The sequence below is a fragment of the Botryllus schlosseri genome, chromosome 12 (genome assembly GCF_051294905.1).
Source record: "Botryllus schlosseri isolate E-star chromosome 12, Bs_hap1, whole genome shotgun sequence".
NCBI lineage: Eukaryota > Metazoa > Chordata > Ascidiacea > Stolidobranchia > Styelidae > Botryllus > Botryllus schlosseri.
In genome coordinates this window covers 20,890,552-20,910,636 of record NC_137247.1, presented here as the reverse complement: position 1 = coordinate 20,910,636, position 20,085 = coordinate 20,890,552, and the positions used below count along the sequence as shown (strand labels likewise).

At 40.9% G+C, this 20,085-nt stretch overlaps 2 protein-coding genes across 4 annotated transcripts in view; one reads left to right on the top strand and one right to left on the bottom strand.

The window, feature by feature from the left end:
• Window positions 1–2,573, bottom strand: part of LOC145451661 (uncharacterized) — a 32,586-nt gene extending 30,013 nt beyond the window's left edge. For 2 of the 3 annotated variants that reach the window (XM_080329876.1, XM_080329877.1), the window contains exon 1: window positions 218–744. In XM_080329876.1, coding sequence (XP_080186002.1) covers window positions 218–469 — 252 coding nt within the window. In that variant the 5' untranslated portion in view covers window positions 470–744. Of the gene's footprint in view, window positions 1–217; window positions 745–1,855 lie in introns of those variants that run through there. The other variant, XM_080329878.1, reaches the window with a different exon arrangement.
• A 10,219-nt stretch (window positions 2,574–12,792) lies between these two features.
• Window positions 12,793–16,951, top strand: LOC145452131 (uncharacterized). The gene is made up of 2 exons (XM_080330343.1): window positions 12,793–16,631; window positions 16,724–16,951. The coding sequence occupies exon 1, from the start codon at window positions 12,989–12,991 to the stop codon at window positions 16,316–16,318; it is 3,330 nt and encodes a 1,109-aa protein (XP_080186469.1). The 5' UTR covers window positions 12,793–12,988; the 3' UTR covers window positions 16,319–16,631; window positions 16,724–16,951.
• The last annotated feature ends 3,134 nt before the right edge of the window (window positions 16,952–20,085 follow it).

Below are 20,085 nucleotides of genomic sequence, written 5' to 3'. Positions count from 1 at the left end.
TGTGGTTCGATCGAACCAGGTTTAAGAACCCCTGTTCACATGCATCAAATGTATCGCTGTACATATAGCTATTGTAATATGAAGCCATGTGCTGTCGTGTTTGTACTACCGCTAATTTGATAAGCGGTAATGCTGATGTATAGGAGGGTGTGTGAAGCAAAATTCTACTTAGATTCATCTCCATCACGTCCTGCATACTCTTTTATAGACTCCTTACCTTTGCATTCGGGAATGCCTCAGCTATTTCTTCCCAGTAATAACACGCGGGAGACCCGATGACAATATCAAAATCTTTGTACATTTCGTGAAATTGCTCTTTGCGGCTTCCATACACCATTATACTCTTCCATTCATCGTAGTGATTGTAGGCGTGATGATCAAAATCGGCGACACTGTACCCCAATATTTCGAAGCATTTATGAAGTGTCTTGGTTCCACATTTAGACGTGCTTGCTATGATTACTTTCATGGCGACTCGTTCTGATAACAATGACTTTGAAATATTATCGTTGCGATAGTATAGCCTATGGGTCCAACTGATTGTTATAAAAACGACATTCCCATCGCACTACAATAAATGACTTGTTCAGATTTCATCTCTTGTCCCATCTCGAATATAAATTTTCGCAATCGCAGTATCAGAGGCAACGGTGATGGATAAAGTTACAACTTTCTGTTACACTATATTTCCCGTATAGGTTTCGGGGTCCTATTCGAATTAGGTTGTTGCATGGTATTGCGAGTACAAAGCAGTGTTGGGATCAAGTCACTACCTTCGAGTCACGAGTCATCTCGAGTCATTGCAGATTTTGACTCGAGTCAAGTCAAGTCAATCGATTTTCAAAGGTGACTCGAGTCAAGTCAAGTCACTCGTTTTTTGGAGGTGACTCGAGTCAAGTCGAGTCAAGTCAAGTCAAGTCACGAGTCAAGTCACAATTCAAGTCAAATTGAATTTTCGATGTATGAGTGATGATTCAAAGTCATTACACTTTGCTAGCTGTGTGAAAGACAGATTAATTGATCAATGCTGATCATTTATCTTGAATCAAATAACGAATATCTAGTTAAAGATACCTGCGAAAAGACGTTGTATCACTCACGCACACGTAGAACTGTTAATAAAATACGTGAGTAACTGTACAGTCACATGCTACAGTCAGTTATTATCAGCCAAAATATAGGACATAATCAACATCTATACATCCGTGAGTAAATAAACGCCCAAACTATATTTGTTTGATTTAAATCATACATAAAGGTTGGTAAAGGTGAGCACTGCGCAACGTAAGCATTGATCCGTCTAAGAAACAGAGACACATTGCTATTTAGAGTAATCTTCTTCTACTACTACTACTACTACTACGACAACGCAAGCTGTGATACTTTAGTTTGCGGTCTATTTATTTGTGATCTAACAATCGAGGATCAGTGTATCGTACGATCAGTGAATGACTGGCTGCTCTCACAAGTGACACCGGCGTATCTCGAACAATCCGAACATACACAAGATACAGTGATTTATTCGACACCGTTTACTTGATGACTAGAAATTGACTCGTAAATTTTGCTCCGAGTCACGAGTCAATGCGCATTTTTAAAGCTTCGAGTCAAGTCAAGTCAAGTCATTTTTCCAAAGTGACTCGAGTCAAGTCAAGTCATACGAAAAAGTTGACTCGAGTCTGACTCGAGTCAAGTCATGACTCGAGTCATCCCAACACTGGTACAAAGTCGTATAGAAAAGCATATAGTGTTGTGCTAGTGGCAGTGCTGTTGCTAAGATAGTATCACCGTAACATTCAAATATTAGTCCGTGCGACATTATATACACTGCAAATACTGCATATAACTATGGTACCCTGCATACATGTTGCGGGCAGCTTACAATCTCGCTCGAACCATTTCCTGGATTGCAATTTAGAAATTATGATTCATTCACTACACTTGAAACGTAAACACGCATTTATTGCTGGTAAGTTTTAAGTTACCTGAACCACCATCTTGCACGAAGTGCAGACACTAAGTGGTGATGCTCAAATATTGGGAACAAGACCTACAGCCTAAATAGCATCCGGTCATTTTAGTTCATTTATTTCCTTTCCACGCAACGAATGTATCCGCATCCACAGCTTTATTTCGAAATTGCACGTAGGCCTACTTCCTGCATGGACAATTTTTTCGAAGAAAAATTGATTTCTGCTGAGAAGGTATGAGGCCATTCGAAGGGATTGGTGCGGCGTATGTGTGACGGCTTGAACGGTGAATATTTTTTGCTGAAATTTAACGGTGTGAAGACTTTCGGAATTATTTGGAATGGTATATATTCATATTGAAATGAGCCCGAATATATTTGGCTGACACTCGTCAGGGGTAATCGTCAGTAACTAGTAGACTAGTATACTTTGATCAAAATTAATGGTAATTCGAATAGTTTAATTCAAACTATTATCTTATTTTGCGGAGACCTGGCAACAAATGGAGTACAAGTAACGTTTATTTGGATTCCCGCTCACACAGGAATACGCGGCAATGAAAGGGCGGATGAATTCACAAAACTGCCCGCTATAGCACACCTGAATCCATCGACGAAAACGAAATGGTTATGTCACTTACCGAAATGAAGTCACGCACCAATGGAATATGTATTGAGAAGTGGACGTCGGAATTCAACGACAGCGAGTGAGGCTCTACGTATACCCTCGTGCGTACGCACCATTCTCGTATATTCCCCATCCACGAAATTTTTCGCGGAGGGATTTGACAATTATATTGCGACTACCAACTATACACTGTAAATTGAACTCGCACCTTCATTGCATGAGTTGTCGCGGCAGTGGTCTCTGCGAAACCTGCAGCGTACCAGAAACTGTCGAACATTTTTTAAAGACGTGTCCTCGATACGATCACCAGAGACAATATTTAAAAAACGTAGCCGAAAGTAGCAGAGTGAGCTTTAACTTGGAATGTCCGTTAACTGATCCGTACATGGTTATTCCAGTCGCAGAATTTGTTTTATTATGTAGACATATCTGATTTACCAATAGCTCCCTCAGGTCTGGCGTACAAGATCTTAGTAGTCGAGCACCATAAAACCCCATATACATACACAATACACATACAACTCTTTTTATTGACACATCCTTGGCTTGTGTATTTTAATAAAAGTCAACTCCAAGGGACACAAATGAAGGTCATTAATTTAGCAACAAACTCATATGGATTGGGCCCGTTGCTGAATCCTCATTTGTCGACTTCCAGCAGAAACAGCCAGGGCTGTAATGGCTGGAGTCATACTTCACATCTGACTTGTCCTCGAGTCATTGTCATTACTCACAAGCTATGTCACTGAAGTTTCTTGAAAAATACATTTCAGCAATGATGTTACTTTGATGTGCTTCATACAAACTAAAACAGAGGGTGAAACGTGTACTGCTGCGTAACACGAGGGCAGGCCCGATGTAACTTCTTCACCTTTCCTGCCCTAAATCTTCACCGGTAGATCAGCGTTTGTCATCCGGTAGCCTATCACGCGATTCCCGTACGAGACGGCATAGATAGCAGTGAGTGTGTTCAAAACGTATCTATTTACATTGGTACCGTCTCTGCCCGCGTGATCTGATTTACTGCATATGCCACTACTCGTGACTGTAATGCCAGTACCCGTAAAGCATCCCAACTGCCTCAAGCGATACTAGATACCGTTCGCTCAAAATTGCGAAAACTGTTGGACACATTTCTGAAAAGGATGGGTTTTGTATTTATCATTATTATTTTCAGGATGCGGGCCTAAACAAAACGAGTGACGCTAAATCGCGCGATGGGCGTAAAAGGATCTACTTACCAAATAATTTTGCCCTTTCGAGCTTACCAAATCAGTTTGGAAATCTGGGAGGGGGGTTTTACGGTCCTCGTTACAGTAGGAGAGGCTAAATGAAATGGGTTCGATTTAAGCGAATTGGGGGACGGTAATTATTCCATTATGAGATATCATCACGAACACACATTGTAACATAGTTAAAATGACTGACTCTATAGTGTCAATGTCAGGCATTCCTGCCGGTGAATACGATGTCTTTAATTCATTATGGTGATCTCGTGTGGATCCCTTTTCCAAAAGCCATCTGACAGCGGAAATAAAACGAGAAAATAACTAGGAGTGTTCAATAGTCTGCGTTTCTACTCATGTACAAATAGAAGTGGCACTGTAGAATTCTACAAAATCGCAAGTAGAAGACAAAAGTATGAATCACAAAGACATGCCAAAACTACTTCAAGAGGGAATAGAAAAGGAAAAGTCTGAAAAATACTCAAAAAGTAGTTTAGAAAAATATATTTCCTGGACGGTCGCTCAGTTTTAGCAGCCAATGATAGAGGGTGCTTTTTAAATTACAAGATGTGTGTCGGCGACTAGCGCAAATTGACCAATGACGCTACAAAAATAAAGAGAATTTTCGAAAATATTTTTAGTACCCGTGATACAAGAGCTATTTCACGATGTTTCAGTAATAAACGTGATGCAAAGTTCTCCCAAAACTATACTTTGTGCTTTTCAAATTCCAAATTCCAAAAGTAGATTTGTCTAAAATATTGTACAAGTAGACAAAGATTGCTGAACGCCTAGCAAGATAGCTGCGGGTACCAATTTTCGAGTCTTTGGTATGACCCGGCCGGGGATCGAACCCACGACCTACCGATCGAGAAGCCGGATGCATAACCATCACAATATCTCGCTCGAAATCACGAAATATGACGTCACCAGCATGAAATTACGAATAAGAGAGCTTTCAGTGTACTGAGGGGCAACATACGGCCCGCGAAGGGATTTTAAGCGGCCCGCAGAGAGTTCTTACATGATAATGCGGCCCGGGGCAGGAGAAAGGTGGCCATGAAACTACGTGATCTGTTGTTTGCTTGTTTGTTTTGGGGTATTCATAGTGTTTTGTCGACTACTATGGTCATTTACACCAGGCCGATATTCTTGTTATTTTCCGTAACTGCTAACTTATAGCACGGCCCACCTCTAGGCTTTATAAGACACCGCTGACGTGGATGAGGTGGCGAGGAGGAGCCTAGGTAAACCTCCAACACTTGGGTATCGGAATTCGGAAGTCGACATCGGTCGGACTCGATTTAATATAATGTATATGTATCAAAGATAAAGCTGTGATACGAATGCAACTAGTATTGTGATAATTGCCATAACGAAATATGCTTCTTTTCTCATCCTGGTATATACAGGCAAAACCCACATCGACCAGGTCGACGGCGGCTTTTTCGGGAGCTGAGCCTGAAAGTTGACCTTTTTTTAGTCAACCAACCACAAAGTCGTGGTAAATTTACTATTTTGTCCTGATTTTACTCCATAATTGTAAGTCGAAAAATTTTGAAAAGCTGTCCCTTTTTTCTCATTTCCAAAATAGGGTAACCCTAGTTTATAGCGTGTCCTGTACACATTCAAGTCAAAATACAAGCCGATTCTACTATATAATACTGGTCTGCTCTCGAGATAACTATACATCATCATCATCATCATTGGTTTATTTGCAATTTTATCAGTTCAATACACCACAAAAAATGCGATACAATGAATAGACAGGAAGATGTCGAAGCGACTTGGATTTGTCAATGGAATCAGACACCCACCTTGGCCTAGGCGTAGTAAAGAGGAGGCATGCACACTGAATGAAAGTAAAGAATATAGTATAGAAAAAGAAAGCGACAAGAAATAGGGCGGCATGTCATGGGAAGCGAGATCGATAGGTCAGTCGTGGTCCGGTAATCTTGAGGATGGACTGTATTTATTTAGTAGTAATTGCTTGTATTTCGACTTGAATGTGGACATGCTCGTCGACTGTCGGATGGCCGGCGGGATGCTGTTCCACACATCAGGTCCGGCATATTTGATAGAGCGATGATCTTTCCGGTCGATCATATGATATTTGGACGACGTGGACGCGCGTGTGTTGTACTTGTGCGCTTTTGATTCAGAGGTAAAGAAGTCATTGAAATATTCGGGGCAACGACCGCAGTGAAACTGATACATAAACTTGGCAATCAGTGCAATACAAATAAGCTATAATATATAGCCAGAGACGCAACACTAAAGAAATACACGGAGAGAACAGAGTCGGTCCTTTTACCGACAAAGAATCGGTTGCTCGAGTTTTATTATAGTCGATTCGAGAACCTTTAAATGGAACAGACTACGTCCACGAGCAAGAAATTTGTTATCGTTATACGATTTTGCACACTCTGGATGCGTAAGAAGGTGCTGACCTATTGCAGAGTTACATGCCATGGTCTGTTCATAGTCGCGCAAGAAAGGGTTACTGGTCTGCGATTGACTGTCTGAAATAGCATTGACGTCAGGTTTTCTAATCTGCTCGGGCACATGTTGGTTGATTCTTTGTTGCAAACGAAGTGAAGTACGACCCACATACGACTGTCGCAGTGGCACGCATAATTGTAAATAATACTACTCTGTTTTGTGGCAGATAGTACATCCTTCTGTGTTGCAGGAAAGAGGGATTTTGTGGGGAAAACAATACTAGATTGTACCCACATGAAACATTGACTGACAGACGACATGATTTGCTTCTCAAATCTACCAGAAACTTTACCAATCCATGGTAAATGTAAATAGACTGGACATTTACTGGGTCCAATGAATTTAGTGGCTCTGAAGTCAATTAGTCTTTTGTCAATGGTGGACTTCACAATGTGATCAGGGTATCCATTAGACTGGAAGATTTTCCGTGTGAAATCTAATTCAGATTCAAGTTCCGACCTACTACAAATCATTAGAGCCCTGTGAACAAGCGTTCGTATCAGATTAGTTTTGCGCTTTGTCCGACAAAAGGAATTCCAAGCGATATATTGGCCAGTGAAAGTGGCTTTCCGAAAGGCTGACGTTAGGAATCTCTCATTGAACTTTTTTACGAAGACATCAAGGAATGCAAGAGAATTGTTATGCTCCTTTCCATAGTAAATTTGAGCGACGGATGAAGCTGATTTAAATGCCTCAAAAATATATCACATTCCGATTCGTTGTTAAAGACCACGAAGGTGTCATCAACGTACCGATGGTACATAAGTGGTTTATCAATGTTCCGAAATAAATTTTGCCCGTCATAACCTACGAAAATATTAGCAAGTATAGGACCAAGAGGTGATCCCATAGCTACTCCATCGGTCTGTTTGTATATAATTTCATTGAAGCTAAATTCCACGTTACATGTTGCCATGCGCATTAGTTTGACGAACATGTCTCTCGAAAATGGCGGGGATCGCAAAGAACCACCGTATAACTCATTGGCACAGATTTGTATGGTCTCTTCGACTGGGACGTTGGTAAAGAGACTTGAGATGTCGTAAGAGCACATAAAAAGTTTAGCAGGATCGAGCTTAGAACTTCTTATGGTATCAGCAAACGTGAACGAGTCACGAATGCAATGGATACCATAAAGAGAAGTTACTGGATCAAGAAAGCGTGCAATCCAGTTAGCGAGTTTGTGATATGACGAACCAACCATTGAGAGTATTGGACGCAATGGCACATTAGATTTATGCGTACCATACAAGCGCGGGCGCATGGATCCTACTGGTCTAGCTTGATCGTAGTCCGTAGATAATATTTTCCCTGCTTTCTTTAGTGTCAGAAGTAATCGCTGCATTCTTGCTTCGATCGCGCTGGTGTTGTCATTATCAGCTGCTGGTTCAATAGCAATGAACTTTGATGTGCCGTTCAGAATGCTCTCCATCTTGCCAATGTAATCAGATTTATTCATAATTACAATCCCGGAACCTTTGTCGGGTTTCGTGATGTGAATCGATTTCTTGGACTTCAGGGATCTTATGGTCTCGTAGCAATCCTTGGACATAATAAAGTCACTCTTATCAATCGGGGTTCCACAGAAACCATGAGCTAGGCTACTCAACTTTACTTTGAGAGCTGCCAGTTTCTCAGCATGCTGTTTCGCCCGACTTTCGTCATCAAACTTCCGTTCATGATGATATAATTGTCCCAGCAATTCTTCAAATTCAGCAAAAACCCGGTCGTGTTTAATATTAGTGGGTGGAACACTAAAGTCAAGTCCAAGTGATAAAGCAAATTCTTCATCATCACTCAATATATGGTCGGATAAATTAGTGATAATGTTCTTTTCGGAGATAGTTTTGTTGCCATACCGACTTTTGATTAACGGATTGATGTTTCTATACAAACATACCGATGGAGTAGCTATGGGATCACCTCTTGGTCCTATACTTGCTACTATTTTCGTAGGTTATCACGAGCAAAATTTATTTCGGAACATTGATAAACCACTTATGTACCATCGGTATGTTGATGACACTTTCGTGGTCTTTAACACAGAGTAGGAATGTGATATATTTTTGAGGCATTTAAATCAGCTTCATCCGTCGCTCAAATTTACTATGGAAAAGGAGCATAACAATTCTCTTGCATTCCTTGATGTCTTCGTAAAAAAGTTCAATAACAGGTTTCTAACGTCAGTCTTTCGGAAAGCCACTTTCACTGGCCAATATATCGCTTGAAATTCATTTTGTCGGACAAAGCGCAAAACTAATCTGATACGAACGCTTGTTCATAGGGCTCTAATGATTTGTAGTAAGTCGGAACTTGAATCTGAATTAGATTTCATACGGAAAATCTTCCAGTCTAATCACATTGGTAAGTCCACCATTGACAAAAAAAAAATAAATTGACTCCAGAGCCACTAAATTCATTGGACCCAGTAAATGTCCAGTCAATTTACATTTACCATGGATTGGTAAAGTTTCTGGTAGATTTGAGAAGCAAATCATGTCGTCTGTCAGTCTATGTTTCATTCGGATACAACCTAGGATTGTTTTCACTACAAAATCTCTCTTTCCTGCAACACAGAAGGATGTACTACCTGCCACAAAACAGAGTAGTATTATTTACAATTATGCGTGCCACTGCGACAGTCGTATGTGGGTCGTACATCAGTAGTTAGTATGATCGGTCGTGACCTGCCATTGTGGCTTATGGGTGCGGTCGCACATCGTATGGAAAACTCGTGGTGGCACATCGTACTTTTGGATCCCCCCTCTCGGTCGCACATCGTAATGCGTTCTTATGGGTGCGCTCGCACATCGTACTTTCAGGTATAGGCATCTGTCGCATATCGTATTGAAAACTCGTGTTGGCACATCGTACTTTTAGGTATAGGCATCTGTCGCATATCGTATTGAAAACTCGTGTTGGCACATCGTTCTTTTAGGTATAGGCATCTGTCGCACGTCGTACTTTCACATGTCGTATTTCGCGTATAGGTAGTGGTGGTGATTCACAATGTGTTCTTATGGGTGCGTCGGCATATCGTACTTTCGGGTATAGGCATCTCTCGACCGGTGTTGAATATGTATCAGATATGGATAATAGTCACGTGATTGGTACTTAGTTATTGTGTATATCCCAAATTATTATATATGACCAATTTGAAGTAATCCCAACGTTTACGGTGAGTGCGACAATGATATATCGTTATTCTTATGGATGCGGTGACACGGTGACGTAGCTGATATAGACATGATAACGTTACAGGTATAGGGATCGCGGTGCTACTTAAAGACGCCATAGTTTAGTCGTGACAAATGACCGATCGTGTTCTAACTCAAGTCTTTTCGCGCTGTGCCTATTGATTCCTACGTAACCTGAATAATACATTCAGATCGGATTATTCGCACCTTCCGTACCGCTGTTTCGCACCTACAGAATAGTCTGCTGTTCACAGTCGCAACTTCACCGCGATAGCGCAATTTTCACACCTCGATCAGTAAAACAACACCGCGCTAACCCAGTTGTCGAATCGCATAGGTCAAACATTTCTTGTGAATGGAAATATTGTATTGTGGTATACAAATACGCAAACTATTCTTTCAATTCAACAAGTCTAGTTAACTGATCGATTCTCAATCTGCCGACACAGTTTTTAACGCGAGTGAGTTGATATTTCTTCCCGGGTACGAGTGAGGCTTTGTTCCATTGATCCAAAACCACCTCGCCAGTATCATCCTTCAATGTAAAACTGTATAATTTCAACTCCTTTCCGGCACCAGAATTGACCGTCTTCTCCTCTCGAGAAACACAAGTAGCGGCGATCGAGACGTATTCATCTTTATTTCCGTATACCGATTCACAGGTCAATAATGGGTATTCTTCAGTCGTATGTCTCGATTTTCCATGCAGAGTTACTGACGAAGCCCGTCCCAGTAATACAGCAGGTTTTCCAGTAAACTTGTCAATTTGGACCCAACCGGATTTGATCATAAGTTTTTTTCGTTTGTTGAATGCTTTCTCAATGGCCCCAAACAATTCACGATTGAAACACGTGAAAGATATCTCTTCATTATTACCGTCGATGAATATACCTTTGAGATATTGACAAACGCCGCCTCTTTTGGGTGATGAAACGAATTTGACGCCGACGTGAAAATTTGAAGTTGATCCGACTTGCATGTTGTTGACGCTGTTCGATGTCATATCGTTTGGTAAAGTGAGAGTCATCAACAAATCAATCGTCATTTATAGAATTAACCACGTGTTATAAAACAGGTTAACAGCCTTTGTATAACGCTGATGATCCGTGCGAATAGACTTGGTTTGAAGTAGACTTTACAGGAATTCTGTAGGAAATTACACCATTCACAAGTGGTAAAGGACACGAATGAATTTTCTTCTTACCCAGTCACTTATCAATGTACTGTAGTGAGTATTCAAGATGTCTATTGTTAAATCTCTGTACACCGCGATGTTATGAATGTCGCTTTTCATCGCTACAATGCTTATGACACTAAAAACACCATTCCAGTCGACGCCGTATGATCGAATCGAGTTAACCAAGGCAGCGAAATCACACTTTCGAACACGGTTCACGTTTTCTCCATGTACATAGAAATCTAGCACTCTGTGGATGAATTTTTCCGTTTCGCTCAAGGTGGGGGTTGTTAAGTTATGATAATACAGAAGGTAATTCTCAATGATCACACTAGTTGCCATAACGAGTAACTATCAACTGAAAAAGTAAACCATGACACCGCGAGGTGGTAAAATGGTGAAATATACCGCTCGATCACCCAGAAAGAAGGGGTCTGTGTAAGCGTGTGAAAATTAAATCTATAAATAGACAACACCGCGACCCGGTTGTTATATTTCACTGTCGCAGACATAAACGTTGGTTGGAGCAGTTAGATCGATTATTATACAATGGCCGAGGCTCAGATAGATAATCTTGATAAATTTGGTTATGAACCAAACGCATTTGAATCGCAATTTGAAGAGAATGCGGATATCTTTGACGCGATTAATCCTGGTGATCTGATGACGCCTGATTTAAGGGTTGAAGCCACAGAACGCGACTCTACGACAACGATCGAAATGCGACCAAACCATGCAGATATAGCACACCAGGCGTGGCTGAAGTCGGGTCAACTAGCTAGAGAAAGCGTGATTAACGATCTCACGAACTTGGTGACGACGCCGTGTGTACCGACTGATGAGGCGGCCGTTAACCTCGAATTACTGAGTACCGAGAAGCCGTCGACTTCTGGGGTGACGCTACCACGCTCTGCTGAGTCGCTATCGGTGGTTGATACTCCTAAATCTGTATCAAACAGGAAGCTGGCTCGAAAAAGAACCATATCGACAACTGTGGGGGTAGGCATACCACCAGCTAAACAGCTTTGTAATGATAAATTGAAAAATTCGCCTCGTACTGAACCCAGACAGAAGGCCGGCAAGAAACCAGCGAAGTCTAAAACCGTGAGTGACGACGATTTTCGCGATGACGTGAAGGGTAAGAAGAAGCAGGAAGAAAAACTATGTCAATACACAGTTGACAAGATGATCACCCACCTCCAAACTATTGACGATGTTAAACCGCATTTAGGTTCAATACTATGCTATGTTGACTCGTTGATAGAGAAAAAAAATTTGACAGTCACAAAGCTCATGACTGACATCAAACGATTGCTTGCTGTCAAGGGTCAGCGCTGGAGTCTCGATGAGATTCAACCTGAATTAAATACCGCAACCGATGAGTACTTGCATCGACTTCTAGAAATTAGAACGAAATTGAAGTATAATTTGTGATTGTGCTGCATGATTTTCATTGTTGTGCGTGTGTATTCTCAATTTCTGTTTACCGTTTCAGATTTTACATTAGAGCCATAAATAATAGCTTCTGAAATTCAACCACTAGATGCGCCGGTGCTCGTGTAATCTCGAATCAGCGGTTTAGGTCTTTCTCTCCGGGTGTCGAGCAGCGAACAACGTGGCTGACTGTCTGGATATATTCGATCGCGGATTGCTGGATAGGGAGTTAATTAGTAAGTTATTCGGTATGACTACTTGGATTTATGAATATAATATGTTATTTATTTATCCGCCAGACAAAACAAGCGCGGGATTAAAGAATTGAAACGGTGAGTTATTACTGTTCAGAACGATAGGAGTGTGATGTAACGATTTTGTTGTTGAACAGACAGAGCAACTCGAGTTGAACGCACGAGTCTACTGGTAAGTTATCTGCTATAACACAACGTTAGTGGACATAGATTGATGTGTTACTTGTTTTATTAAGCATAAAGAATCGAAGACACCAACAAAGAAACTAAAATGTAAGTAAGACTAGTTTCATGTTCCCCAAGTGCTGAATTTGACCACGTGTTATTAATTTTACAGATGAGTCGACGCAGACGGAATCGTGTTCGCGAAGAACCGAATGCACCACCAGAGATTGGGGACGAACGCCAAGAAGTTGTAAATCAGAACTGGCAAGCGATAAAATCGTATGTAGTGAATGAGAGTCGACGCGTGTATAATATTCGGGTCATCGATCGTGAGCTATCGGATGTTTTCCGCGATATCCAAGCTATATTTTTCTCAGAGTCGACCCGTTTCAAAGTGAATTTCGCGTATGCATTTATTTTACACCACATCGAAACTATGAGATTTCGTTATTTCCACGCATCCCCAAACATTGATAGTGTATTAGAAACCCCTGCGGCGATTTCGTCACTAGCTAAATTCGATGAATTTGTGGGGTCTGTACACTTGGAAACCGCACTAGATTTCCTACAAGACTCTCGACCTGATACAAAATATCGGGCGATCTGTCTGACTAATGTCCAGTTTTATGTATATCCTACCGATGGCATGTTGATTGGCTGCGTTGGTATTAAAATACCGCCAGGTCTGACGCAATCGAGATGTGTCATGACATTTACCCATCGAAAAAATAGGAATCGGTACAATGAAAATTTATGCGCTTTTCGCTGTATTGGTCACTCACTTGGAAAAGATACAAAATTGATGGCTCAACAATTTACTTCGGTGTATGGTATCAGTGTGGAATCTGGTGTAACACTTGACATGTTGAATGATATCGAAGTCTTGTTTAATGTGGCCATATTCGTATACACCAAAACCGAGGGAAAAGCTAGTGCACTCCGACGCAGTACCTATGAAGCGAAGGCTGTTTACCTACATTTAGAGGACCGACATTTCTGTCTTATTACTGACATGAACCGATATCTAAAGAACTATAAATGTACTGTTTGTGAACGATTATTTGATGAACAATATGAATTGACCAGACACAAATGTGTAACGGATCCTGTTGAAGTGTTCCCCGGGGGGGTTTATAGCCATCCTCTGAACATATTTGAAAAGCTCGATCTTGAAGGGGTATTCGTTCCTCACCGGCTTCGTTATTTCAAATACCGCATCGCGTTCAGTATAGAGAGTGTGTATGATACCTCAAAAACTTTGCGAGAGCGCCAGAACATTCCCATCTCTGTTAGCATATCGTCTAATGTGGAAGGTTACTTGGAGTCGCATGTAATTGTCTCGAGCGGTGATACAAACGATTTATGCGCACAAATGATTGATCATTTTCATGATATTCAAAGTGAATCATTCAGACTGTCACTCACAGAATATCGACCCTACCTGGACATGCTCAAATCGAAAATTACCGAAATGAAAGTGCTCGATCCTTCAAAACACCCAACACCCCTTGAACGTTTACAAGTGGAGTTTATGAATTATTTACGTCAAATTCCTGTGTTATCATTCAACGGCGGTCGGTATGACTTGAACTGGCTCAAAGCGTACTTGTTTGGTTTTCTCGTTGACGACAACCTTAGTGTACTGAAACGCGGTAACAAATTTCTCTCAATGACGACCAACAGACTTCAATTCTTGGACATTGTGAATTACTTGACACCTGATTTCTCGTATGATTCATATTTGGAGTCCTTCAAACGTAGCACCACTAAAGCTCACTTTCCGTACCAGTTTCTGACTAGTTTGGAAAAGTTGGATAACTCGAGTCTTCCTAGCCACGACGAGTTTTACAACCCGCTAAAAGGTTGCAATATATCAACATCAGAATACGAAAACTGTTTGAAGGTTTGGAACGACAACAAAATGACCTCTCTGCGTGATTATCTCAAATGGTGCAACGCGAACGATACTCACTACCTCATAGAGGTTTTAGAAAAACAATTCCAATCTTTCAAAAGTCAATTCAATATTGATATATTCAAGGATGCGGTCTGCCTGCTCGGGGTTGTATCGAGACATCTTTTTTATAGCATCCCGCGTAATTTCACAATGCTCAACGACAAACATAAAGATCTGTTTTCGCTATTCAGAGACAATTTAGGGGGTGGACCGTCGATCATTTTCCATCGATACCCAAAACCAGGTGTAACTCGAATCAAAGAACATGTCTATAAGGAAAATGCACAGGTTGCGCAACATATAACAAGTTTGACCAGCGACTCACTCTATCTGTATGCTTTAAGTCGACCAAGTCCAACTGGATTTGCGGTACGTTGGCAACCAATCGACACCGAGTGTACCAAATTCAAACCTGTCAAGACCGCCCCGAAATGCTCAGAGCTTGTCACTCAGTGGCTGAATTGGTATTCCCATATTCATAAGGTGCATGTTCACCACGCTTTTAACGGATCTGAAACTCACGTGGGCACGCGCAATTATCGACCTGATGGGTTTTATCGTAATTCAGCCGGACAAGGGATAATCTTATCGTTCCTTAGATGTGATTTTCACGCCCACGATTGCAGATTCGGATGTGATGACCCAGTACGTCGAGAGCGAGCTAAACGCATTCGTGATTATTATGAAAGTCTCAATTATCGGGTTGTTTGTAAATGGGAGTGTGAGTGGAATATTGAGAAGAAGAGAAATCCTGATATTGTGCGATATCTCGACGGTATTCAACCACAACTGACTAGTGCCAAGTCTGTCACCCCACAGAAATTGATGGAGATGGTGATGAATGGTACTTTCTTTGGTTGTTTGCTGGTTGATATTTGTACACGACCACATTCGAAAAAGCGATTCGCTGAACTCCGTCCGATATTCAAAAATACCACAGTGTCTCGCGATACCGTGAAAAGTGACATGAATCAGCTTGCTGTAGATCGGAAATCACCCAGTAAACCCACTGACATGTTAGTTGCATCGTATTGCGGTAAGAAAATCTTGCTAACCTCCGACTTGATTAAGTGGTATGTAGAGCACGGGTTGGTGGTATCAAAAATTCATGAGGCTGTCGAGTTCGCCAAAAAGACCTGTTTTGCTACCTTTACAAAAAATGTCTCAGACTGTCGACGTGCTGGGGATCGCGATCCTAACATGGAGATTATTGGGCTAACACAAAAACTCGCTGCGAATTCTTGTTATGATCGTGAGTTAATGAATCCGCGTAAATTCGAACAAACCACGTTCTGTGATAAAAGTGAATTGAACGCAAATGTGAAGGATCGTTTCTTCGTCAAGTACGAAGAAATAAACTCAGATCTATTTGAAATAACGAAGCACCCTCAAAAGATCGAGCAAGATAACTGCATTCAAGTATCGTTCTGGTTGTATAATAATGTCAAATTACGGATGTTGTCGTTTTTTTATGACTGTTTATGCAAATATTTTCGCACCGATTGCTTCATGCTACTTTCGGTGGATATCAATTCGTTTTTCATCGCTCATTCAGCCCCACTCGATGACATTCTCATCTCCGAGAAAAGGAACGAATTTTACTGTGATTACGAGAATTGGTTTCCACGTTATTTTTGCGATGAGCATCGAAACGAATTCTTGACTGACCCGTCTTCTTTTGACCGCTCGAGACAGTGTTGCAACGATACGTATGTTCATTATCTTCGTCAACCTGGTTTGATGGAAGTGAGATACAACGCCGATGCATCTTTCCACGGTCTCAATCGCTTTCGCAGCGACCAAAGATAAAATTAATCACGGCATTGAATGTTATTGTAGTGAATATTTTGTGTGTGGTGTTATTGTATTTTATTTGTATATTTTGCTTGCTTGATGTGATTTATTTGTATTGTGTGTTCATGTATCATTTGTTTTCCAGATGGATAACACTATTACCTATCTAAAGTCTGTCATGTCGTTAGATTTTATTGGTTTACATGTAGAGATGATTACCTTGGAGCGGGAATTACCACAGTTCACGATTCTTGGTTCTACCAAACAACTCCCAACGTCGATGATACCCGATTGATGAAAAGCAGACCACCAAAACTTGTGATCCGTGGTAAGGTCTATAGTTTGGTATAGTAACACTGTTAGATTTTAAAGCGCTATGAACGTATTATGAATCCTCTTATGTGATTTATTATTTTACAGATTGGGATCAGCTGCTTGACGACCTGAAGCGTTCGTAACACTACAACTTCCACTGACGATGAGGAACAGATGAAGATTTCATAACCCGGGGAAAATTGTTAAATCGGACTCTACCGGGATTATATATTCCACTAGAACAAGATGACTACACCAGTGGATATTCCCAACCTTGTTGATATATAAACACATACACTTTATCGAGTTTTCAATAAACAACGAATGATGGAATTGATCCACCCATTCGCGTGTATTGTGAGTGGTCCTTCGAGAAGTGGGAAGACTACTTTTGTTGCAAAGCTGATCAGGCATGCGACAACCATGATTAAACCAAGTGTATCCAGGGTCGTATATTGCTACAATAATTATCAGGAGGTTTTCAAGACGATGCGTAACGTAGAATTCCACGCGGGTCTAGATATTTTAGAAGAGTTGAAGGTTTGCTCTGAAGACACCTTGATTATAGTGGATGATTTCATGACTGAGACAGCGAAAATTGCGGACTACTTTACAAGATTTTCTCATCATTCAGCCAAGTCAATTTGCTATATCACGCAGAACCTGTATCACAAGGGTAAAGGAGCACGTGACTTGAGTCTTTCAAGCTCGTATATGGTGATTTTCAAGAATCCACGCGACCAACAGCAGATCAGTTTTCTTGGTCGACAAATGTACCCAAACTCTAGATTTTTAACAGAGGCTTATCGTGACGCTGCTAGGCAACCTCATAGTTATTTATTCCTTGATCTCACGCAAGAAGCACCTGAAAATCGACGAGTTATGACCAATATATTTCCTGGTGAAACCATGGTGGTTTATAGCCCGATGGTATAAATAGCCAAGTACAGAGACGACTTTTAACTCAAAATGACGAAGGTGCCAGCTCGGACACGGCGACATATTCCCACACTAGAGTTCCTACATAAAAGTAAACCCGAGATACGCAAGCAAATTATATCGGGGGCCAGCAAAGAATTGATCGAGTGTATATGCGATTGTACAAAGAACATTTTAAACGGTAACATCCCTCTTTCAAAGTATAAAAGAAAGCGACTATCAGCTCATAAATGTAGTTTACGTCGACTTGTCAGGAAAGACATCCCTATTCGACATAAAAAACGTATGGTCAACCAGAATGGGGGTATGTTTATGACTCTATTATCAAGCATCCTACCCGTCGTCACTGGTTTACTCGGTAATCTTTTCAAAAAATGACTTCTTTCAAAAAAATCTTCATAAATCCGAGCCCGATCAACGGAGCTGACGTTCAGAAATTGAATTTGGATATCGACAAATGTATGAGCGACATATTACAGATGAACATACCCCAAGAACGAAAATTAGCCTTATATAACGACGCGCTAAATCGTTATCAAACAAAACACGACACATTGAATCAACCGATGAAAATCGATATATCAGAACAAAGGAATCTATTTTCGGCTAGTGAGTTGGACGCACTGCGACGTCTGATCAAGGGTGAACCATCAAGGATTCCTATACCATCACCGAGTAGCCAACGAAGCAAAGTAAAGACTCAGCATGCCAAGACGAAAAGCGGTCGTACACCCAAGACCCCGAGACGATACGGATGGGAGCCATACTAAGTATTTCACGCCAGGGCTACCCGGTAGTTATCGCGGTGCATACGTATTCTCTAGAGGGCGGAATAGAGCCAAAGTCAAGGAGTTTCTTTCGAGCAAGGACGCGTACACAAAACATTTTCCCTACCGAAAGAAATTTAAGAGACCTAGAGTGATTACGTCCGGTCTCGGTGTTCAGTATCAAACCGATCTCATGCATATGCAAAATCTTTCAAAAGAAAACGATAATTTTAAATATGTGTTGGTGACGATCGATTGTTTCAGCCGATTTTTATATCTGTATCCACTCAAAAACAAAACCTCGCAAGGTATTATTCGCGGATTCAAGGAAATATTTAAGGATCGTATACCTCATGTTATTCAAAGTGATCAAGGTTCTGAGTTTACTAATCGTGCGTTTCAGACTTTCTTAAAAGAGAACAATGTGCGACATTTTCATACAAATAGTGAACTGAAAGCATCGATATGCGAGCGTGTTATTCGTACTGTGAAGCAAGTGTTATACCGTTATTTCACGCATAATAAGACTTTGAATTATGTCAGTGTCCTGTCTGAGATATGCCGGGGGTATAACACTACTTTTCACGTTGCTATAGGGTGTCCTCCAGCGGATGTTGATTATTCAAATCAAGAACAAATTTTCCATAGGTTATACGGTGACATGACCCCTAAAAAAACCAAACTAACTATCGGCACACCGGTCAGGATTTCGAAATCACGTGGTAATTTTGTAAAAAGTGCCTTGGCGAGTTGGACCGAAGAAATCTTTTTCGTATCTCAATGTCGTAAAGGTGACCCTCCTACTTATCAATTGAAAGACTACCATGGCGAAGTTATAGACGGTCGCTTTCAGCGTGAAGAGTTACAACCAATAACTAAAAATAATAATATTTACAATATCGAGAAAATCCTGTCTACTCGCAGGAAAGGAAAGAAAACGCAATATTTTGTAAAATGGTTGGGTTACCCATCTACATTTAATTCCTGGGTCTCGGATTTGTATAAATAGACGCTGAAAATGTTGTTCAACCAAACTATGGATTCTGATTCCGGCTCATCTCGCATGGGTCAAGTCTCGAACAGTCTGAAAAACCAGATTGTGTTTATTGTACAGATTTGTATGTTAGTGTGTGTAATCGTGTTTTCCTTATATCAAATTTCTGTCGGGGTGGATCGTGAGATATATTTAACGCTACTGTCTTCTTCACTTGGGTATTTATTACCGAATCCATCACCTCACCGTATATGTTGAAAGAAACAATAAAATGTTGTTGACTCTACCTTCGAATGCAAGTTTGGATAAATTTCCGAATACTAGCACAGATTTTCAAACGGAACTTTACAAAGAATTAGAAATGAATCGCCATGAGCTAGGATTATGTGAGCTGACCTTCCCCCATGATTTCCAACCGCGAATTGAAGTGACAGCGAAAAGTATCGGTTTTGGATTTGTCGATGCGAATGGATACACCGAACGGTATTATATTCCCGAAGGTTCGTATTACAACATCGGTGAAATGTTAGAATCGTACGAGAAATATTACATGGGGGACATTTTCATTTTACAAGGATTCGGTGACTTTAGAATCACATTCAGAAGATTAGTCACGAGTAAAAAAAGACACAAGCGGGGTGTACCCATAAATACCGATACCGCAGACTCTAGCGTCAAACACATACCCCTTACCACGCATGATTCACCCGAGCCTTACGGACTGATACCGCTTGGTTCTGTGTTGGCCACAATAACATTTAGACGCG